General features: G+C 39.3%; 1 protein-coding gene across 1 annotated transcript; it reads right to left on the reverse strand.

The window, feature by feature from the left end:
- Positions 1–1,232: 1,232 nt before the first annotated feature.
- On the reverse strand, positions 1,233–23,323 carry LOC110559253 (putative ankyrin repeat domain-containing protein 19). Its single transcript, XM_060388326.1, has 7 exons — positions 23,031–23,323; positions 14,873–14,987; positions 14,547–14,720; positions 9,068–9,174; positions 7,137–7,274; positions 2,843–2,904; positions 1,233–1,237 (listed from the first exon to the last, which is right to left on the reverse strand). The coding sequence occupies exons 1-7, from the start codon at positions 23,321–23,323 to the stop codon at positions 1,233–1,235; spliced, it is 894 nt and encodes a 297-aa protein (XP_060244309.1).
- Between the last annotated feature and the right edge of the window lie 1,476 nt (positions 23,324–24,799).

Raw genomic sequence — 24,799 nt, forward strand, 5'->3', positions numbered from 1 at the left:
TCCATTCCCTAGTCCCCATAGGCTTGTAGCCATATCATAATGAAAACTGCCTTTAGTCCAGTTTCAAAAATCCCTATAGACTTATCACAGGCTCAACACTGCTTAAAAGCCCAAAGTTCAAAATCTCTAAGATTCATGCAATCTGTAATCCCCTGTAAAAATCAAAATAAAAAAGCAGATCACATACTTTCAATGTACAATGACACACAATATACATTACCATTTCAAAGGGGAGGAAAGGGAGCATAGTGAGGAAATACTGGACCAAAACAAGACTGAAAACCAACTGGGCAAACTGCACACCCTGCATCTCCATGTCTGATGTCAAATGCTCTTCAGATCTGCAACTCCTTTCAGATTTGACTGCAGCACTCTCTCTTGAGCTGGTTCTGCACCCTGTCCGCAGCATTCCTCTACAGGTATCCCATGACTCTGGCAGCTCCAGCATCTTGGAGTCTCAAATCCAGGCTTTACCATCATAGCTTCACACAACGGCTTTCCCGAGCCTCCATAAGGGGACACCTTTGACACATGCCTGCTTCTGGCAGCTTTCCTTAGCCTGAACTCCTTTTTTTTTGTTTTTTTGTTTTGTTCTGTTTTGTTTTGTTTCTGTATCCTTGATTCTAAAGCCTAAACCACATGGCTGAAACTGAGAAGGTCTGCTGCTTGATGAGGCAGGAACTTGAACTCCTCTATCAATTATGTTTATATCAGCTTTCTGTTGTTGATGATTTTTTAATGTAGGCACCTACATCTATAAATTTCCCTTATAGGACTGCTTTTAGCATATCCCAGAGGCTTTGTTGCATTCTGTTTTCATTTTCATTTACTTCTAGACAGTTTTTACATTTTCCTTGATTTTTTTTCTTTGATCTGCTCTTCATTCAGTAATGACTATTTAATATCCATGAGTTTCATTTGCTTTATTTCTGTGTTCTCTTGGATATGTGTATTTCTCTCTTGATTCTGAAGTATTGTTTCCAGTATTCTCTATAAAGTTGATTCAGTGGATTGTGGGACACTTCTCATTTTCCTTTAACTATGATAGTTGTGCTTAATACAGTAATCTATGTTGGTATCTGTAATTTTTGGTTTTTTAGATACTGGAATAGACTCCTTAAGGCTCTTCTAGCAATTAAAGTTCCCACTGAGAAATCAGCTGTTGTTATTCTGGTGAGTTTCCTTTACATGTGACTTGATCCATTCTATTCTACCTAAACCCACAGCCAACATTATCCTAAATGGAAAAAAAAAGAAAAAAAGAAGCTTGAAGCATGATTATTACTTTAGATATCTGGGGTCTTTTGTGGTTCAATATGAATGTTAGCATTTTTTTTTCTGTGAAAAATGAGATGGGAATTTTTATTGGGATTGCACTGAATCTGTAAATTGCTTTGTGTAGAATTGTCATTTTCACTAATTCTACCAAAACATTAGCATGAAATGTCTTTTCACTTTTTAGTTTCTTTCTTAATCTTTTTCTTCAAAGATTTAAAGTTTTCATTGTAAAGGTCTTTCACTTTCTTGGTTAGATTTATTCCTAAATACTTCAGTTTTTTGAGAATATTGAGAATGGAAGTATTTCCATGCTTTCTCAGAGCATTGTGTTGGCATATAGAAAAGCTACTAATTTTTATAAGTTGATTTTGTATCCTGCCACTTTGCTGAAATTGTTGATCATTTCTGGAAGTTTTGTGGTGAAATGTTGAGGATCTCTTATGTATAATATCATACCATATTCACATAGGAATAATTTAACTTCTTTTCCTAGTTGTATCCCTTTAATTTTTTTCTTGTTTTATTATACTTAGGAATTCTTCAAGCACCGTATTGAAAAGGAGCAGGGTAATGTAGAGGCCTGTCTCATCCCTGACCTCAGGATTGCTGGGATTGCTTTGAGTAGCTCGTGGATTAGGCCCTTACCTAGAACGGGGCTCTGGGTTCAATCCCCAGCACTGAGAGTTATTAATGTTCTAATCTAATACCTATCTATTCAGCCTAGTATCACATTGTTTTAACACAAGACATAGTCATCTGAAGTGGAGACATTTACAAATTACAGCCTTGATCCTGTGAATGTCCCACTCCCGCCTAAGGAGCTACTGGATGAAGAGTTAGTTTTCCTCAGGGATGTTGGATCTGAGAAGCTGCCCATCTCTTGGAGATGGTCCCAACCCATGCACACACAGCAGCGCTAAATGGACTCTTGGGATGTTAAAAGAGGGAAGGGGCACACGTGGCACTGGAGGGAGGAGTTATGGGTTTTCAGGGGAGGCAATATAGTAGAAGAAATGGGAGAATGTTTGATAAAAACACATTACATTCATATACAAATATTAGAAAAATTATATAAAATCACAGAAATAGTAGATGAGTATTATAGTCTAGAATGGATAGTTTGAAAATACAGATCAAGTTTTAGACCAAGAACATAGGAAAAAAACAATATAATGTTTTAACATTATTCATGTTTAGTGACTAAAACTAAGTAATGTTCAACTATGTGATGAAATATATTTTTATAAACAATTAATCCCATTTATAACATGCTACAATGTGATGGTTACTGTAACATAAACATTAACATACTAATTTTGAGAATCATTTTTTACATATACAATGACATAAAAGATTTTAAGTGCCAAAATTGGAAAATGATCTTTCTCCTCAGGCAATACCATTTTGAATTGAAAATATCATGATTAATTTCTTTATAAACCTGAACTCTAAACTAGAAAGAAAAAAATAAATGCAATTTACAGTTGGTTTTGAAAACTTTTAGAGTTAGAACTTTGTTACTCTGACATTTTCTTCTGAAATACAGTACAAAGAGATGTCTTACCTTGATTCCGCTCTCTTAAACCTTGTATTGGGTTATGCTCATACTCCAAAAGGATTGTCCTCCTGTCTTATACAAAATAAAATGATACAAGCAGTCATTACTTTAACATTGGACTGAAAACCATGCCAAACATATTAAATTATTAAGAGTGTTTCAGGCAGTATCAGGGTGTGTTGGTATAGTCTTCAAACCGTGAACTTGAACACATTTGTAGTAAGCTTTTAATTAGATAAAGAAATGGTGATGAATCAATGTCAGCATAAGCGCTAGGTTATCTCAAGATAAGGGAAAGTATCATAATCACTGATACAGTCCTAGCTTCATAACTAACAGCTATTGTTACACAGTTTCTCTTAGAGTGAAACAGACTTCTGAGAAATGCTTTATTACTTTAGTTCAAGCTATTATGAAGACTTAACAATATAAAGATATAAAGAGGTAAATAGAAAAGCAAGAGAACAGTTTGTATCTTAACATTGAATTTCTTTGAAAACCAAAATGAAACCCTACGTACATTTTTCTCCACAGAAACTAATGCACCAATATTACAGCTTCCAGCAAATATGAAGTGCTAGTATGTTTATTATCCATTCTGCTATTTGTGGTTTGTACTTTGGAAAATAATGGCCATTGAATAGTTTAAAACTAAAATTCATATTAACATATAAACTCCTTAAATTAGCAAAATAATTATTTATTATTATTGAGCTAATAAATCATACTAAGATTTTTTTAACTGTTAAATTACAAAACCTAAATATTTTCCTTTACTTAATCAAATCATAATCCACAGAATATTATTATAATGGTGCTTAATTTTCATGATTATTATTGTATTAGTTACTTTTCTATTTCTGTAATAAAATACTATAGCCAAGGCAACTGGTAAAAGGCAAAGTTTATTATGGTTCATTAATACAAAGGAATAAGAGCCCATAAAGCAGGAACAGATACAGAGACCCAAAGATAAACATTATGCAGAGAGAGAGAGAGTCTAAATGGGATGTCTCCATCAAATGCCTCTCCTCAAAACTTAGGGAATTCCACAGAAGAAAAGGTGGGAAGACTGTAAGAGACAGAAAGGCTAAAGAACACCAGGAGAACAAGGCCTTCTGAATCAACTAAGCAAGGTACATATGGGCTCACAGAGACTAAAAAGCAGGCAGCACAGGGCCCACATGGGTCTGCATCAGGTCCTTTGGGTATATATTATAGCTATTAACTTGGTATTTTTGTGGGACTCCTGACTGTGAGAATGAGTGGGTCTCTGATTCTTTTGCTTGCTATTGGGAATCATTCCCTCCTGTTAGGTTGCCATGTCCAACTTTGATATGATTGGTTTTGCTTCATCATGTTATATTTTATTTTGTCACATTTGGTTGTTATCTCTTACAGGCCTGTTTGTTTTTCTAATGAGAGACAGAAAGGGAGTGGATCCAGAGGAGGGGAGGCACAGAGGAACTGGCAGGAGCGGAGGGAGGGGAAACTATAATCAGGATGTATTACATAAAAATAGAATCTATTTTCTTTTTTTTTTCAAATTAATAAGCAAGTGTTTATTAATCTAATAGATAATTAAAGGCTCTTTCAGTGTTAGAAAATCTGTTAACATAATAAGGTTAATAGATCAAAATTAAAAGAACATGGTGCTATCAATAGATGATAGAAAGTTTTAGGTAAAATCTAGAGGCCATTCTTTTTAAAATAAAACTTACTAAGCCAAAACAAGAAAGAAACCATTAAATACATATACATAAGTGTGTCATATATAAGAAGATCTTTGAAATATTGAAGCAGCACTCTAAACAGAAAGATACTAGGGTCTTTCACTTAAAATCAGTAGCGTATAAATGATCCACCTAATCTCAAAATTACTAATCAAAATTATTTTGATATTTTAGTATCTGCAGTAAGAGAAGAAAAATGGTGAATATACATTATGGAAAAGTTAGATCAGAAATTTTTTTCAATATGTGATTACATGCATACAGAATCATGTGCCTGTATAGAATCTGAAGTACATTTTGGTATGTAAATGAATGCAAGCTTAATATATAGACAACACAGGTATTATAATATACAAGCTAAAAATATAGATTTGAAATCTGATAACGTGTTTGAATCTGGCTTGGCTATCCATGGGCTCACACTGTGAGAGAAAGCCCATGCTGAATAGCCCAGAGACCCAGGATAGAACAAAAAATGACTGGTGTGGTGGTATGAAAAAAATACCCACCATAGGTCCATAGGGGGTGGCACTATTAGGAGGTATGGCCTTGCTGGAGTAGGTGTGGCTTTGTTGGAAAAAATGCATCACTCAGGGGTGGGCTTTAAGTTCTCAGAATCTCAAAGCAGGCCTGGTGGCTTACAGTCTTCCTTCCTGATACCTGCCAATCTAGATGTAGAAATCTCAGATACCACCTCAACACCATGTCTGCCTGTACATTGCCATGCTTCCTGCCATAATAATGGACAAAATGTCTAAAATGTAAGCCAGGCCCAATTAAATGTCTTCCTTCATAACATTTGCCATGACCATGGTGTCTCTTCACAGCAATAAAAGCCTAAGTAAGACAACTGGCAAAAAAAATCAACAAAATTATTCCTAATTATATTCTGCTATAATCATAGATCTGTGACTAGCCAGCTGTCATCAGAGAGGCATCATCCAGCAACTGATGGGAACAGATTCAGAGACCCACAGTCAAACACTAGGCAAAGCCAGGGGAACCTCCACAGTGGCGGGGAGGGAAGGATGGTAAGAGCCAAGGTTTGAGGACACCAGAAGAACATGGCCCACAGAATCAACTAAGCAGGGCTCATAGGAGCTCACAGAGACTGAAGCAACAAACACAGACCTGTATGGGTAAGAATTAGGTCCTCTGAATATACCCTACGGTTGTGTAGCTTGATGTTCTTGTGTAACTCCCAATAGTGGGGGGTAATCTCAACTCTTTTACCTGTGCTTGTGACTCTTTTCCTCCTACTAGTTTGCTTCATCCAGCCTCAATATGAGGGCTTGTGCCTAGTCTTGTGCCCGGTTAAGCCATGGGTAGATATCCCTGGGAGGCCTGCTCTTTTTTTTGGTTGGGGGGGGAGGTAGTAGGGGGAATAGAGGAGCAGATCTATAGGAGAGGAGGGGGAGGGATGGGGAAAGGTGAAAGGAGGGGAACTTCAGTTAAGATATAATGTATGAGAGAATAATTAAAATAAAAAGAAAAAACTGAATTGGAATGTCCCCTGAGTAGAGTGATTTAGAATCATCCAAACTCAGAAATGGGGCTATTCAAACTGGTAAAGGAGTTTCTGGATAAAGTTCAGTGTCAAAGAATAGCAGAATCTTTAATCTCTTCTTGAAAAATTATCGGACACTATCGGATATTTTGGAGTTGTGACAACATATATTTAAAGGCAGAATAGCCAAAATCCTCCTAGGTAACCAATCATGAAGGTCTAGGTTCACATGTTGACTGGAAATAAAGGTTTTGAACAGATGAGAAGGGTCTATTTACTGTCGATGGGTAAAGCTAAGACTCCTAGCTGCTAAAGTAGAGCTCTTTTGGAATAAAATCCATTTGAAATGAAGAAACTCTTCTAATAATTATGTAAACCATGCCACAAGAGCTCAGGGATTTGGAACAATGAGGGCAACTACTGAGTAGCTGTTAATCCTTACTGTGCTATGGGAGCCACTGAATGACAAAACTGTAACAACAAAATTAACAAGAAAAAAAGACATGACTAGAATTTCTTTCCTTTCTCCCTCTGATTTGTGAAAGAGGGTTGATTCTCTTGTATTTACAGAACAAGCTGGTTTCCTGGAATTTCCAGTTGGCTTGTGTAAAAGACATCTTTTAGAGATTTTCTACTTAAATGAATATTATAAGACTAAAGTAAACAATTAAAAATAAAAATGTGACACTGTGTCTGATGCACAAAGGTTATGTTTGGAATTAAATTAAGCATTTCTAGAATCTCTAAGTATGAAGATCTTAAACTACTGAGCAGGAGTTGTGAATGTAGACCAGTAGAACACTTGCCTTGCCCACAGTATTCAATACCAACATTATTGAAAAGCAAGCACAGCTTGGAATTAAAATATCCTGCACCCATTTCTACTTCTAAATAATCCATAATTTTGTTTTTGATTCTAGCTGATGAGGTGGACTAACTGACTTTCATTTCAAAACTACCTGACCTGAAAGTGAAATCCCAGCAACTGATGGGAACCACACTCAAGTGTATTACCTGGTGCAATTATTTGAAACAATTAAAGTTGGTTAGAATTACTTACACCTCACGATCACCTTCAATAGCATAGCGTAAAGCAGTCCATCCAAACAAATCTTTCAAATTCATGTCCACACCTTGTTGAAGAAGAAGGTTGACCATAACTGGTGAATCACATCTTACAGCATACATGAGAGAATTTCTAAAACAAATACAAATTGTTACAAACCTTACTATAATCATTTAAATGATTATTAGGTACGCTTTACCAAATAGCTTGCCCAACTCTATAGAATTATTAATAGCATAAGTATTTTGGGTGATCCGATAGTCCACACTGTAAGTTTTCTTCAGTGCTAAAAAGACAACACTAGTAGACTTCTTCCCCACTAATCTACTACCTGGAAGAGTCCTAACTTAATATCCTATGATGGACAACTATGTTACTAAGGAAACATTATCTGATGCACATTAAGATTTAGGAGTTATCTATTTTTTCCATGGCTTAAAAAAAAATCTTGTAACTTATACTCATGTTGAATAAGTAAAATTATTTGTGTGATTAATATATTAGTAACAATATAAAATGATACTGATTATAGTGCAAAGACAGTTACAGTACTTTCAGTTAATGGTGCTGATTACCATATGATGGGATTCCTCAGTGTGTGTTAATATTTTTTTTCAGACAGGGACTCAAGATGTATGTTTTATTATGTAGATCAGGCTGACCTCAAACTCATAGATATGCCTGCCACTGTCTCCTGATTGCTAGCCAGCTCTCGTGTGAATAATCTTACAACCATGCTTCAAGTGTATTATTACATTTTTAATATATTAGAGATGTATTTTCCCTGGTTTAGCCACACATCTCTGGAAAGCAATGCTAGTCAAGACCTAAGGGGATCTTGCTATAGTTCAGTTTGGAAGCAGATAATATTATCCATGTAGTACCAGTTTGGGGTGTAAAGGATTCAAGAGTTAGGGGATTATGCGGATTTACACCAGGGTTTTAGGACTAAAAATAAACCCATAAGACCAGGCAGTGAGCAGCAAGCTGAAATATCCTGCACAGGGCTTAGTAGAGTTGTGTGTTTGAGCTGCAAATGGGACTTCAGGGTGCGGGAGATGTTAGGTACACAGGAAAGCTGGGGAGTTTTCCCACATTCTCCCAGTGATGGAGATACTGAATCATGGTGTCCTTGCCAAGACAGACAACAGGTTCTGAGATCATGAGTTAAAATGAATCTTCCCTCCATTAATTTGCCTCTGTTATATATTATGTCATGCCTGTATGATAAGTAACTGATACACAAAGTTTTTTTTTAATTTTATACTCAATATAAAATTTTTTAAAGAAAAGTATATAAAAACAAAATTAATACATTTTAGCTAATACAAAATCATATGTATAATATCAGGATGAAAATTAAATTGTCAATATTAATAAGAGGGTATAAACTTTGTAACATATCACTCAGTTTGGATTATTGAAATTCTAAGCTGATAGCTGGGCATGGTGGCACATGCCTGTAATTCCAGCACTTGGGAGGCAGAGGCAGGTGGATTGCCAGCCCAGTCTACAAAGTGAGTCCAGGACTGCCAAGGCTATACAGAAAAACCCTGTCTCAAGAAACCAAAAAAGGAAAAAAGAAAAACAAATTCTAAACTGGGCATGGTGGCTCATATCATTAATACCAGCCTTCAGAAGGCAAAGGCATGCAGATCTTTGGGCTCAAGTCCACCTTGATCTACAGAGCAAGTTCTAGGACAGCCAGAGCGACAAAGAAGAACCATGTCTCAAAAATAAAAAAATTAAAAAGGAGGAGGATGGGGAGGAGAAGAAAAGAAAATCTACCTAACAAAAAATATATGTCTGCTTTCAGTATATCCCTGTATGTTAATTGTATTGTTCTATTAATGTATTTTTATGGGCATGGCTGTCTCCATTTTAGGATAACACTGAAAGGTTTTTTGTAAGTCAAATGATTCTACCTTCTCTGAGAGTCAACTGCATGTACACTTGCTTCCATCTTTACTAAAAACTGTGCCATCTTCAGTCTGTTTTCCCTGAGAGCAAGCAATAATGGTGTGAGGTTATCCTGTAAAATAACAAAATAAACAGATTTTGAAAAGACTCAAAGGCATAAATATATGAAACAAACACAGAGCCTAAAGAAGTGGGCTAGAACTCTGGAAAGCTATCTGGCGCTTTCTAAGACAATTAGGAATAGTGCTTCCTCAAGACCCAGCTATACCACTGCTAGGTATATACCCAAAGTTCGTTCAAGTACACAAAAGGGATACTTGCTCAACCATGTTTATAGCAGCTTTATTTGTAATAGCCAGAACCTGGAAACAACCCAGATGTCCATCAACGGAGGAATGGGTACAGAAATTGTGGTATTTTTACACAATGGAATACTACTCAGCAATCAAAAAGGAGGAAATCATGAAATTTGCAGGCAAATGGTGGGATCTAGAAAAGATCATTCTGAGTGAAATATCCCAGAAGGAGAAAGACAAACATGGGATATACTCACTTATATAGACCTACAAGATATGATAAACATAATGAAATCTATACACCTAAAAAAGATAATCAATTGAGCGGACATGGGGTAAGATGATCAATCCTCGTTTAGAAAGACAGATGGGATGTGCATTGAACGTATGACAGGAGTCTACTGAGCGCATCTGAAAGACTCTAACTAGCAGAGTTTTCAAAGCAAAGACTCATGACCAAACCTTTGGCAGAGTACAGGGAATCATAAGAAAGAAGGGGAGTTAGTCTGTTGGGGAAAGGATAGGAGCTCCACAAGGACCAAATATATCTGGGCACAGGGTCTTTTCTGAGACTGACATTCAACCAAGGACCATGTATGGTTATAACCTAGAACCTCCACTCAGATGTAGCCTGTGGTAGCTCAGTAACCAATTGGTTTCCCAAAGTGAGGGGAACAGGGACTATTTCTAACAGGAACTCAATGACTGGCTCTTTGGTCTCCCCACCCCCGAAGGGAGGAGCAGTCCTGTTAGGCCACAGAGGAGGGCTTTGCAGCCAGTCCTGAAGATACCTGATAAAACAGGATCAGATGAATGGGGAGGAGGTCCCCCCTATCAGTGGACTTGGAAAGGGGCACGGTGGAGATGAGGGAGGGAGGGAGGGAGGGACTGGGAGGGAATGAGGGATCGGGACACGGCTGGGATACAGAGTTAATAAAATGTAACTGATAAAAAAAATAATAAAATAAAAACAAGAAGTGGGCTAGAGATAAAGACAGTGCACTAAGAGCCACCCTTTCCTTCTCACCCTACTATGCTTCCATGTGTGCCGCACATTCTCTTCAGACTGTTGCCTTTTGCCTACAGCTGTGACATGAACCTCAATCCTCCCCAAAGCTCACTTGAAATAGTTTTGCTTTTATGAAACTTTGCTCCCCTTCTTGCATTTGCCTTAGTATTTTGGAGTCATGTGATTTCTTCCATCTAAACTTCAGTGTTCTGAAGGCAAGGGCTGTCTCTTTATCTCAAACGTTCAATCACAAACACAATAGCAAAGGTTCTCGTTGCTTTATTGAATTAATAAGCTAAATTTTCATGTCTAAAGCCCCAAAACTATTCCCATCACAGAAGTACCACACTGCAATAAAGGCTTTATCATCAACTGTTTACCTCTCTGGGCCACATCATGAATCTGGGAGAGCAGAGCCTAAAAACAGGACAGATTAAAGTCTCATGTGATAGCCAACTTTATTCAGAGTGTCAGACAATTTATACCTGAGGGTTCTCAAGAGTTATGCGAGTAAAGTGTCTAACTGCAAGGACAGGCTACATGGAGCAGAGACATGTTTTCCAGAGAGGCACATAAATAACAGCTGAAGTACACTCACCCCTATCTGCTACACCTGGATGAGCACAAAAACACATTCCGAGAAAGAGTGTGTTTTAAAAAAGTGAGGTCACAAGACTCTTGTTTTCTTGGGGTTTCTTACAAGCACTAAAAGTTCTCCTCACATAGACATCAGAAGAAGGAGAGAACAGGGAACAGGACAGGAGCCTACCACAGAGGGCCTCTGAAAGGCTCTACCCTGCAGGGTATCAAAGCAGATGCTGAGACTTATGGCCAACCTTTGGGCAGAGTGCAGAGAATCTTATGAAAGAAGGGGGAGAAAGAAAGACCTGGAGGGGATAGGAGCTCCACAAGGAGAACAACAGAACCAAAAAATCTGGGCCCAGTGGTCTTTTCTGAGACTAATACTCCAGCCAAGGACCATTGATGGAGATAATCTAGAACCCCTGCTCAGATGTAGCCCATGACAGTTCAATGTCCAAGTGGGTTCCATAGTAATGGGGACAGGGACTGTCTCTGAACTGATTGGCCTGCTCTTTGATCACCTTCCACTGACGGGGGAGCAGCCTTACCAGGCAACAGAGGAATGGCTACAATGCAGCCAGTCCTGATGAGACCTGATAAGCTTGGGTCAGATGGAAGGGGAGGAGGACCTCCCCTATCAGTGGACTTGGAGGGGGGCATGGGAAGAGACAAAAGAGGGAAGGTGGGATTGGGAGGGAATGAAGGAGGGGGCTACAACCGGGATAAAATATGAATAACTGTAATTGATACAAAAACTAAAAATTAAATTAAAAAAAGAAAAAAAAACAAAACAAAGAGCTAGAGGCAACTGGGTAAAGTTGGGAGCAAGAGAGGTGGCCCTTCCCAGGCAAGAGAGAGCACACCAACTGATTGTTCAGTACAAATGGTTACCCCTGAAAACATACATACACATCATATACGCAACCTTATATGGACTCAACTGGTTATATACATGAATGTATATGTGTATATACATTTATATATGTAATAATTTTAAAAGAGGTCATGAATTTGAAGGAGAGCAGGGGGAGAGCATGGGAGGATTTGGAGGGAAGAAAGGGAAAGAAAAAAAGGAAAAAAGGAAGAAAGGGAAAGAGAAAAGAAAAGTATAGCAACCCTTCTAGAATCTATCTTTACTCTTTCTTCTTCACAACCTTGTCAAAAATAAAAATTTCAAATCTTATTATTTTGATTATCCCCTTCTCTCAGTAATTCTGACTTGATTTGAAAGCTCTTCTTGGACCTCCTTACTTCCCTTTAATTGACTCTAAATATCCACAGAGCAATCCCTGGATGTGCATGCTGGTCCAGGTCATCCAGGATCCTGTCCAGCACACTGCTTGGACTCAATAATATCCTCCTGTGAGTGAATGCAGATGCCAGCCTCCCTTCTAGGGGCCAGCACCTGACTACCCACTGGAGAAGATGCAGTTCCGCCCTCAAACTTCACCCTGTTCATATCAGTTAGATGGGGCTGACACACATATCCCTGGGTCTTCTGTAATAACACCTTTATGTTTATTTTTTTAAATATAATCAAAAGGCTAGATTTTAGGAACATATTGCTAGAGTCTAGCTGCTGCCCAGGCTACAATACTTTCCAGCAGCTCTCCACTTTTTCCGACCCTCTTACTAAGCCACTCTCTGTGAGTCCCTAGTTCAGAGACTTGCTGGTGTCACAATCTCTCACCTAAGAAGTGAGTACATATCAAAGGGGATATTGGTGGCCACAGTCACTTTTCCCCACCTCTTCTCTGTCTTCTGCCTCCTGCCTTGTAATCAGAGAACCTGATGTAGGCTTGCACTGTGAAAACTCTCTAATCCTAAAGGAAAAAAATAATAGGAGACTCATTCTTGCCTGGCTGATTCCTCTCCTCAGAGACAAACTCAGGCTGTCTGTCCCTGGTGCTGGGGCCTGAGCTCTCAGTAGAAACAGCCTGCCATGTTCTTGCCATCAATTGTTTCTCTAAGTCCTGCCCCTTGGCTAATTTTTAATTCAGTAACATCCTTTCTCAAAGTAGGCAAAAATTATACCAAACTCAAGAATAGCCTGTCCATACAAACAAACTGGAAAAATTCTAAACAATTAACAAGGCCTTCCCGGCTATTTTGCTAGTTATATAACTTGCAAATTGGCTTGGATAATTCTAATCAGCTTCTGTTTCCATTAATCTTCTATTAGCACTCCCATGACTAGATAAATTATTGATAGAACTTGTCGATGGTGTCAATATTTCCACTTACTTCAAAGTTGTTTTGAGTTGTAAGATGATAGATATTTGCAAAGCTAATATTGCTTTATTGTATTGATTTTTAATGTTTACAAAAATGTTTTTAAAGTACTGAACAAAACTCAAACCTTACCTTTAACAAATTCAGTGTTTTCACATACATTTGTCTTGAGTTTAAAGAAGAAAGTTACACCTTCCATAGTACCAATACTGAAAATGATTTTCCTTCCAATTTTGTCTAAGCATTTTCATTCAGAGAGCAAATGAGCTTCTAAACAGGGGTGATTAGCCCTGCACACATCACAGGTATTTCTTATATATATATATGAATTTTTTGAAATTTATTTATTTTTTATTGATTACAGTTTATTCAGTTTGTATCCCAGCTGTAGTCCCCTCTTTTGTGTCCTCCCAAACTCACCTTCCCTCCCTCATCTTCTCCCATTCCCCTCCCCAAGTCCACTGATAGGGGAGGTTCTCCTCCCCCCCCCCATCTGACCCTAGCCTATCAGGTCTCATCAGGACTGTCTACATTGTCTTCCTCTGTGGCCTGGTAAGGCTGCTCCCCCCTCAGGGGGAGGTGATCAAAGAGCCAGCCATTGAGTTCATGTCAGAGACAGTCCCTGTTCCCCTCACTAGGGAACCCACTTGGAATCTGAGGCACCCATGGGCTTCCTCTGAGCAGGGATTCTAGGTTATCTCCATCAATGGTCCTTGGCTGGAGTATCAGTCTCAGAAAAGACCCCTGTGCCCAGACTTTTTGGTTCTGTTGCTCTCCTTGTGGAGCTCCTGTCCCCTCCAGGTCTTTCTATCTCCCCCTTCTTTCACACAATTCCCTGCACTCTGCCCAAAGTTTAGCTATGAGTCTCTGCTCAAATATACAACAAGGACATTTGCACAAACATGTTCATAGCAGTTTTATTCATAATAACCAGAATCTGGAAACAACCCAGATGTCCCTCAACTGAGGAATGGATACAGAAATTGTGGTACATCTACACAATGGAATACTACTCAGAAATTAAAAACAATGAAATCATGAAATTTGTAGGCAAATGGTGGGAACTGGAAAAGAGCATCCTGAGTGAGCTATCCCAGAAGCAGAAAGACACACATGGTGTGTACTCATTCATAAGTGGATATTAAACATATAATATAGGATAAGCATACTAAAATCTGTATACCTAAAGAAGCTAAGCAAGGAGGACCCTGGGTAAGATGATCAGTCCTCATTCAGAAAGGCAAATGTGATGGATATTTTAAGAGGGAGAAAGCAGGAAACAGGACAGGAGCCTACCACAGAGGGCCTCTGAAAGACTCCACCCAGCAGGGTATCACCACTGTCTCTAGGCAGAGTGATCCTTACTTGGGTTCTTTCCTCAATATCTGCTCCGTACTGCAGCAGCCTGGCAGCGGTTGCTGAGTTCCCGGCATAGACGGCATAATGAAGGGCAGTGTTACCCCTGCCGTCTTTAATGTGCGGGTTGGCATGATGCTCTAGCAGAAAACACACGATTTCCTCTTCCCAGCTTTGGACAGCCTTAAAAGGGTGCAACAAGAAGCACATGGTCAATTCAAAGAATTTATGACACACATTCATGGGTTTTACCAATTAATCATATTTACATGAGATGAATTCATTTTTAGGTAAATCAAAATCAACTCATTTTTAAAATGATGACTATGATCTACCTTCATCAGGGGTGTGATGTTGTGATTGTCACACACATTAATCTCACAGCCACGCCTCCAGAGATACCTCACCAGTTCTAGATGTCCATAGAAGCAGGCGAAGTGCATGGCATTCCTACAGAGAAATCACAGTGCACTATCTCAATATACACAAGTATTCATGTAACTGAAACTGTTAATAGCATAGAGTGAATGTGCCTTTTAAACAAATATGTGATGTCCTTCTGAAGAAATGTGTTTTCTTTGTGAAATTTCTTCCAAAACCAAACGCGCGCACACACACACACACACACACACACACACACACACACACAGCTGCTTTATTTGCATCTGCTTTTATTTGCATTTAAAATTTCAGGACATAGAACATAGATCCTTTGCCAGAGTGTAATACAAAAGGCTTCTTTCCCAATTTAATATACACCCCTTGTTTCCAAGTCTCCTGAGTCTTTTCTTGTCTGTTTCCATTGACATGCTGTCTTCTGTACTTGAAGCAAGACAGTTCACTAGGCTCTGCTCACAGCATTCTTCTCCAACACTGAACTCCAAACTTGCCCACATTCCTACCACAAAGCAGGTCTTCTGCCCTATAAACCACATGCTCATGGCAGTATTGAGGAAAGAGAGAAGGGGCTGGAACCAACAACCAGCCATACTGCTCTAAAGACTGACCCCAGAAACTTGCATCTGTTCACAAGACTTCATACCACCCAAACCAGAGCTGCCATCTGAGGACCAAGTGCATGAGTCTAGGTGTGGGAGTAAGGATTTGTCTTCAAACCCTGTCATATTTTTATCCTAGTCTAGGCTCTGTTGCCTACAAGCTATCTCTTACCCTTTCAAGGCTTCATTTCTGCTCCAATAAACTGGAACATTGTGATGCTTCATTGACAATGTATATATAATAATTAAGAAAGTGTTACTTATAACATGCTAGATATTATATTATTTCAACTTAACATACATAGTGTTTCAGGTAGATAAAACAATATAACTATACCCATTTTGGAGGTGTTTTAAGGATTCTATATTTCAATGAGTGTAACATAATTTTCTTAAGTAAGACAGGATCTTCCTTCCAGGCTAGCCACACACTCATGTTCTTCCTGCTAAGATGCTGAAGCTAGAATGCTCTTCTCCTGTTTTACAACTATGAATGGTAATAATTTTTAGAATTTTTTAGTACTTATAATAATGGGTCAGAATACAATCCTACATATAATCCTATATATAATCATATATATATAATCCAATATGTATAATCATATATATATATGTGTATATATATATATATATATACAATGGGTATAATTTATTTTAGTCAGTATTGCTACTTTGGTCAAAGAAACATGAAGTTTTCAAGAAGGGATAGATCCTGAAAGATAGTATATACATAGTAGATATTCTGGTTAAACAGATTGAGAGAACGGGGGACAAGGAATCATGTTTCTATAGAGAAAATATTGTAAAAATAAGACCCCTGTGCAATATTAATAACCATTTATATTTGCTATTTTTTACTTTCATATTTATGATTAGTGTCTTGGTTTAGATTTCTTTTTTTAATTTTTTATTTAACTTTTATTAATTACACTTTATTCCTTTTGTATCCCCTCACAAACCCCTCCCTCCTCCACTCCCGGTCCCACCCTCCCCCCTTTTCTGCATGCATGCCTCTCCCCAAGTCCACTAATAGGGGAGGTCCTCCTCTCCTTCTTTCTGATCTTTTTTTTTTCTGTTTTTTTTTTTTTTTTTGTTCTTCTCAATGCAGTTTATTCAGGAACCTTGAACAATCTTCTGACCCTGGGGAAAGCCAGCCCACAGCTTAAAATAGCCTCTGGGTAGCCAACCCCAGCATGCCTTGTGTGCAATGCAGATAGGTCCACATACATGGAAGCAAGCCAGATCCTCGGCCTTAGCCAAATATGGAGTTGTTTGTGACAGAGTGCATTCACCATCGGGAAGGTGGAAGGTGGAAACCAGCTCCATCTTTAAGGCGCAGCATTACGCAGCTCTCTACAGTTTCCCCTTTTTGTTTTAGACGCATCAGGCAAGAGTAGAGGTCTAATCTCTGATATTAGAAATAAATTGGGACTTTGTACCAATGTTCATTTAGGTGTCATCCACCCAAAGAGCATCAGACCCGTCCGCTATCTTTTTCTCAGAGGCGGGACCTGGGGTATCAACCCGCATGCAATCAGACATGCTCTTCTCTGGGTCCAAAGCGGCTGACCCTGAGTGCAGTGCTTAGCCTCACATCCTGAGCGTAACATTTTAGCTTTTTATGGTAGCCAACCATGCTTGGGAAGACTGTCCTGCTTCAATGGCTGTAAAGGCCTGAATGATCATGGCTGCATTACGCTGTTGTGAGACTCTAATCTTGCATATACACCACAGGCAAACCAAGGAGACCAACAGCAGAAGGCCTGCTAACGCTCCCATGTCCGCCCATTCCTTCAGATGATTCATGGCTGCAGCAATCCATGATGATAATCCTGTGGTTAGTCCTGCGTCCACTCTGGTAGAATTTGCCGTAACAATGGCCACTCTCAGCTGCTCCATCATAGTATCGAATTCTTCAATCCAATTACCTAAAATATAGCTAGACAATTGTTTAGACAGATTTGCAGCATGGGAAAAATTCTCATATTGTATGCTAGTGACACAAAGTCCAGCATACTTCCATTGACAGTCAAGTTGAGCGATTTGCCATAGGGTATCAATTTGCTCCTGCACGAGGTCAATCCTCTGATTGAACACCATCAAGTCTCCTTTTAGTTGAACATTAATTCCTTTTTGTACATCTAAAGCATGAGCTACATTGACTAAAAGATTATTTAGGGTCTGAGCAGTTTGCATAGTATGACTCATGGCTAATGCCGTGGTGGTAGCTCCAACAGCCGCCAATGAGATGGCAGTAACAATGGCGGCTGCAATTCCAAGATCCCTTTTCTGTCTGAAGAGAGTCATAGCGTGAGGGTCATCAATGGGCACAGACATCCAGCGAGGCATGCGAGTAACCAGGGCATACCTAAATTCACTAGCATTCTGGCATTGGGCAAAACAGCAAGTATCATTACCACAATTACTTGGCTCTATCTGGCTAACAATGAATAAAAATGGTTTAGATTTCTATTCCTGTGATAAAACACCATGACCAAAGAAAATCGGGGAAGAAAGGGCTTATTTAGCTTGTGTCACTGTTCACCATCAAAGGACAGAACAGAACTCAAACAAGGCAGAACTCTGGAGCTGACACAGAGGACATGGAAGGGTGCTGCTTACTGGTTTGCTTTCTCATGGCTTGCTCAGCCTGGTTTTTGTTTGTTTGTTTGTTTGTTTGTTTGTGGGGGTTTTTTGTGTTTTTTTTTTTTTTTTTTTGGTCCTTGTGGAGCTTCTGTTCTTTTTTTTCATTATTATTCTTTTTTTATTAATTACACTTTATTCACCTTGTATCCCCCCATAAGCCCCTCCCAATCCCACCCTTCTTCCCCCTCTCCCCCTTCTTTACCCATGCCTCTCCCCAAGTCCACTGATAGGGGAGGTCCTCCTCTCCTTCCTGCTGATCTTAATCTATCAGATCACGTCAGGAGTGGCTGCAATATCATCTTCTGTGGCCTGGTAAGGCTACTCCCCCCTCAGGGATAGGTGATCAAAGAAAAGGCCAATCAGATTATGTCAGAGGCAGTCCCTCTTCCCATTACTATGTAACCCATTTGGACACTGAACTGTCATGTGCTACATCTATGAGGGGGTTCTAGGGTATCTCCATGAATAGTCCTCGATTGGAGTATGAGTCTCTGGGATGTTCCCTGTGTTCAAATTTTCTGGTTCTGTTGCTCTCCTTGTGTGGTTCCTGTCCTCTCCAGCTCTTACTATTTCCCACTTCTTACATAAGATTCCATGCACTCTGCCCAACAGTAGGCCAGAAGTCTCAGCGTCTGCTTTGATAGTCTGCAAGGCAGAGGCTTTCAGAGGCCTTCTGTGGCAGGTTCCTAGGTTGTTTCCTGTTTTCTTCTTCTTCTGATGTTCATCCTCTTTGCCTTTCAGGATGGGGATTGAGCGTTTTAGTCAGGGTCCTCTCTCTTGATTAGTTTCTTTAGATGCACAGTTTTTAGTAGGTTTATCCTATGTTATATGTCTATATGAGTGAGTATATACCCTGTGTGTCTTTCTGCTTCTGGAACAGCTCAGTCAGGATGATCCTTTCTAGGTCCGACAATTTACCTGCAAATTTCATGATTTCCTTATTTTTCATTGCTGAGTAATACTCCATTGTGTAGTTGTACCACAATTTCTGCATCCATTCTTCAGTTGAGGGGCATCTGGGCTGTTTCCAGATTCTGGCTATTACAAATAAAGCTGCTACAAACATGGTTGAGCAAATGTCTTTATTGTGTGCTTGAGCCTCTTTTGGATATATGCCTAGGAATGGTATGGCTGTTCCTAGTTGTCTGAGAAAGTGCCAGATTGATTTCCAGAGTGGTTGTACAAGTTTACATTCCCACCAGCAGTGGAGGAGGGTTCCCCTTTCTCCACAACCTCTCCAGCATGTGTTGTCACTTGAGTTTTTCATCTTGGCTATTCTGATGGGTGTAAGGTGAAATCTCAGGGTCATTTTGGTTTGCATTTCCCTAATGGTTAATGACGTTGAGCATTTCTTTAAGTGTTTTTTTGCCATTCGATATTCCTCTACAGAGAATTCTCTGTTTAGCTCTGTTCCCCATTTTTTAAGTGGATTAACTGGTTTGCTGTTTTTCAGCTTCTTTAGTTCTTTATATATACTGGATATTAGTCCTCTGTCAGATAAAGGGTTGGTGAAGATTCTTTCCCAATCTGTAGGCAGTTGTTTTGTTTTGATGACGGTGTCCTTTGCTTTACAGAAGCTTTTCAGTTTCATGAGGTCCCATTTATTGATTGTTGCTCTTAGAGCCTGTGCTGTTGGTGTTCTGTTCAAGAAGTTGTCTCCTGTGCCAATGTGTTCTAGGATATTCCCCACTTTTTTTTCTGACCGATTTAATGTGTCTGGTTTTATGTTGAGGTCTTTGATTCACTTGAACTTTAGTTTTGTGCAAGGTGATAAGTATGGATCTATTTTTATTTTTCTACATATAGACATCCAGTTGGACCAGCACCATTTGTTGAAGATGCTATCTTTTTTCCATTGTATGGTTTTGGCATCTTTGTCAAAGATCAGGTGTCCATAAGTGTGTGGGTTTATTTCTGGGTCCTCTGTTCAGTTCCATTGATCCACCATTCTGTTTCTATGCCAGTACCATGCAGTTTTTAAAACTGTTGCTCTATAGTACAGCTTAAGATCAAGGATGGAGATACCTCCAAAAGATCTTTTATTGTAGAGGATTGTTTTAGCAATTCTGGGTTTCTTGTTATTCCATATGAAGTTGAGAATTTTTCTTTCCAGGTCTGTAAAGAACTGTGTTGGTAATTTGATGGGAATTGCATTGAATCTGTAGATTGCTTTTGGTAAGATGGCCATTTTTACTATGTTAATCCTGCCAAGCCATGAGCATGGGAGATCTTTCCATCTTCTCATATCTTCTTCTAGTTCTTTCTTCAGAGACTTGAAATTTTTTTCATACAAGTCTTTGACTTGCTTGGTTAGGGTTACTCCAAGGTACTTTATGTCATTTGTGGCTATTGTGAAGGGTGTTATTTCCCTAATTTCTCTCTCAGCCCTTTTGTCTTTTGTCAGGAGGGCTACTGATTTTTTTGAGTTAATTTTGTATCCGGCCACTTTGCTGAAGGTGTTTATCAGCTGCAGGAGTTCCCTGGTAGAGTTTTTGGGGTCACTCACGTATACTATCATATCATCTGCAAATAGTGATAATTTGGCTTCCTTTCCAATCTGTATCCCCTTGATCTCCTTCAACTGTCATATTGCTCTAGCAAGAACTTCCAGAACTATGTTGAAGAGATATAGAGAGAGTGGGCAGCCTTGTCTTGTCCCTGATTTCAGTGGGATTGCTTTAAGTTTCTCTCCGTTCAGTTTGATGTTGGCTGTAGGCTTGCTGTATATCGCCTTTAATATGTTTAGATATGTGCCTTGTATCCCTGATCTCTCCAATACTTTAAACATGAATGGATGTTGGATTTTGTCAAATGCTTTTTCAGCATCTAGGGAGATTATCACGTGGTTTTTTTCTTTCAGTTTGTTAATATGGTGGATCACATTGATGGATTTCTGTATGTTGAACAACCCCTGCATACCTGGGATGAAGCCTACTTGGTCATATTGGATAATATCTTTGATGTGTTCTTGTATTCTGTTGAGTATTTTGTTGAGTATTTTTGCATCAATGTTCATAAAGGAGATTGGCCTGAAATTCTCTTTTTTTGTTGGGTCTTTGTGTGGTTTAGGTACCAAGGTGACTGTGGCTTCATAGAATGAGTTTGATAATGTTCCTTCTGTTTCTATTTTCAGCCTGCTTTCTTATAGAACCCAGAACCACCAGCCCAGGGATGGCAGCACCCATAATGCCCTGGGCCCTCCCACATCAATCACTAATTAAGGAAATGCCCTACAGGCTTTGCTACAGCCCAACCATATGGAGGCATTTTCTTAATTGCAGTTCCCTCGTCTCAGATGACTTTAACTTGTGTCAAATTGACCTGAAACTAACCAGCACAATCAGTCTACAACTGTATGCATGTATAAGTCTATATAGAATAAAATTATGCTTGGTAATATTTATATAATATAAACATTTATAAACACAGATAAAAAGATCCTCTTCAGAAAAGACTAAGTTTAGAGAGAAACTATCAATACATATATAAACACAGAATTAAAACAGTGTAAGAGTTCCATCTGTGGATGAAAACAATCTACTATTCAAAGGCCTATTTGAAGGAAGAGCAGAAGTGCATGCAGAACCATGACCAACTAACTCTACAGGAGTCGAAGAGCAAGACTTGGTGCCAACCTACTGTGTTAAAGTAGAGCATACTCTCTACCGCCAAAAAGAAGCTAGAGAGAAATAAAAAGATGACCACAAGCCACCAAGTGTTCAAATTAACATTTAAGTCAGTGGTTCTAACCGGTGGAGGCGTCAGTGAGACTCTCACAGGATCACCTAACACCATCAGAAAACACAGATATTCACATTATGATTCAAAACAGTAGCAAATTACAGTTATGAAGTAGCAACAAAAATACTTTTATGTTCCGCAGAACATGCGGAACTGTTTTAAGGGTCACAGCAATAAGAAGGTTTAGAACCACTGATTTAAGTAATAAAAAAGAGAAAAGTTCACTTGTAATTTAAATACTTGAAAACAATACATTCGTTTTTGCACATGGTTTGCTAATAAAAATCTACAATCAATATTTGTGTAGATGTAATCAGAGTTGTCACTGAGCGTAACAAGCCAATTTTCCTCTATGTCTGTCTATGCTTCCTTCAAACGTGAGATATTTGTTTCAATGGATGCACTGTAATTTTTTTAATAACTCTGTGTGTTTGTAATGATTTGATATTTTAAGGTAAGCTGAGAAAAAGAAGTGCTATGGGTTTTCTTCACCCTACTAGGATCAAGAGGTAGAGATGTGTACAACTTTCAAATGTGGCAGGAGGAGCAGAAACACTTCCCAGTTCAGTTCCAGACAACACACATCAGTTTAAATGGATGGATGGATGGATGGATAGATGGATAGATAGACAGACAGTCAGACAGATAGATAGATAGACAGATAGATAGATGGATACATACATACAAACATACATTTATATATATATATATACATATATATTCTAATATATATCATATAATGGATACCAGATTTTACTTGAAGAATTTTTAGTCTTGAAGGTGTTATATTTGAAAAATATTCCTTTTGTTTTTCAACTTTTAAAATGTATGTAACATTGTATTCCTAATGTGTACACTAAGATAAAATGATCTACTTTTGTTGCTTAATGCTTTTAAATAGTCTGTTGACTTGCTAAAGGACTCCTGGGCGAAGGGAAAGCATCCAGAGTTCTGCCCTTGTGGCTGGGCCGGGGGATCCCTCCAGGTGTGCGGACCACAGGTGCTGAGAGAGCCAAGTGCAGAGCTGGGTTCTCCCCGCCCATTCCGGTTTGGGAGCCAGTAGAGGTGTCTCCTCCCACATCCTCCTCAGGTCTGAGGCGTCTCTTACCTGTTCTCCTTGTCTCTGTGGTTGGCTTCGTATTTACCCAGAGTGAAGTACAGCCGCACAAAAGGCAAGTCCCCTGCGCAGGCGGCCATGTGCAGGTCGTTGTCAGGAAAGTAGGCCATGTCTAAGTAAGCAGGGTCCTGGGTCCCGAGGTACAGCTTACTTCTCGGAGCTTGGCTGTCACAGAAACCCAAGGGCATCTCTTCGTGACTCTTCGTCTGACAGCAACAGAGTGCAGAGAAGCCTGTGTAATCCAAAGGACTCTTCCCTCCCTCTCGGCTGTATTTTCCTCCCATCTCAGCCAAGGATACTGCAAGCCAACCGTTAACCGCCGCAGTGTCAATGTTAGTATAATAAGCAGACTCTCCCCATCGTGTATCAAATTATAAGTCCACCCTCCTGTTTTTCATCTCTTATATATTATGATTAGCCACTGCATCCATATCTAAATATCAATGGTATTATAATAAGCCCACCCCTCCTGATCCAAATATTATCATTTGTTTATAAGCTAGCCAAGTCTCTGCCCAACGCCCCCTCAAGTCTGCTTCCTGGTTAGTGTCTATCGACTGCAGAGACAGTTGGCAGAAACGCTGTTGTCAAGCCACGTTGGTGGACACTAATACGCAAGGGTAAACATGAACACAAGCGTGCCTGACATTTTGAATGGTTGAAGCCAATGAAGATCAATGTGCATGTGCGTGGTCCAGCCTGTCAAATCTCTGCAGAGCAGGCCCACATTGCTTCGAACGTCAGAGAAAGAGACTGGAGGGATGCCTCAGTGTTTAAGAGCAGGTAGTGCTCTTGCAGAGTACCTAGGTCCGTTTTCAGCGCCCACCACAAGTGCCTCACAACCAAGAGTCCAATGAGTGGGGGCACCTACACTCGCAAGGCCACATTCCCTCACACACACAGATACATAATTAAAAATTACAAGTCTTTTCAGATGCCAAAAGTCAGAAGGCTGGATGACCTTTAGTCATTTGCTTCAGGCTGACTTATAGCCATGGAAAAGCAGTTCTAATGGCTGTTGAAAGTGGAGGGGGACTAAGAATGCCAAAGGCCTGCACTATAGGAAAATATCTCTAAACAGAAAAAGCCTCTTCATTTCTAATATTTATTTTCCACACCCACTAGTGTCCCTGCATCTGTGTGAGAATTCAGCAGTGGAACTAGCAGCAATCCATTTTCATGGTTTCGGAGATATAAGTACAGACTTTGAAGAAAAACTAATACACTCAACAAGAGACATTATCTAAATTAACAAAATCAGAAGTGAAAGGGGGTCATAACAACAGACACTGAGGAAATGCAAAGAAGCATTAGGTCTTATTTAAAAAAAAAACACTGTTCTCCACAAAAATTGGAGAAGCTAAGCAAATGGATGAATTTCTAGATAGATACCACTTACAAATGTCAAACCAAGATCAGGTATAGCCCTGTAACCCCTAAGGAAATAGAAGCAGTCATTGAAAGTCCCCCAATGGAAAAAAAAAAAAAGCCCAGAGCCAGATGGTTTTAGTGCAGACTTTCAAAAAAAGCGCTAATATAAAAACAGAAGGAACATTATGAAACTCATTCTATGAGGCCACAGTCTTTATATCTAAGCCACACAAAGGCTCAACAAAGAAAGAATATTTCAGAGCAATTTCTTTTTTTTTTTTCAATGCAGTTTATTCAGGAACCTTGAACAATCATCTGACCCTGGGGAAAGCCAGCCCACAGCCTAAATAGCCTCTGGGTAGCCAACCCCAGCATGCCATATGGGTAAT

The sequence above is a fragment of the Meriones unguiculatus genome, chromosome 7 (genome assembly GCF_030254825.1).
Source record: "Meriones unguiculatus strain TT.TT164.6M chromosome 7, Bangor_MerUng_6.1, whole genome shotgun sequence".
NCBI lineage: Eukaryota > Metazoa > Chordata > Mammalia > Rodentia > Muridae > Meriones > Meriones unguiculatus.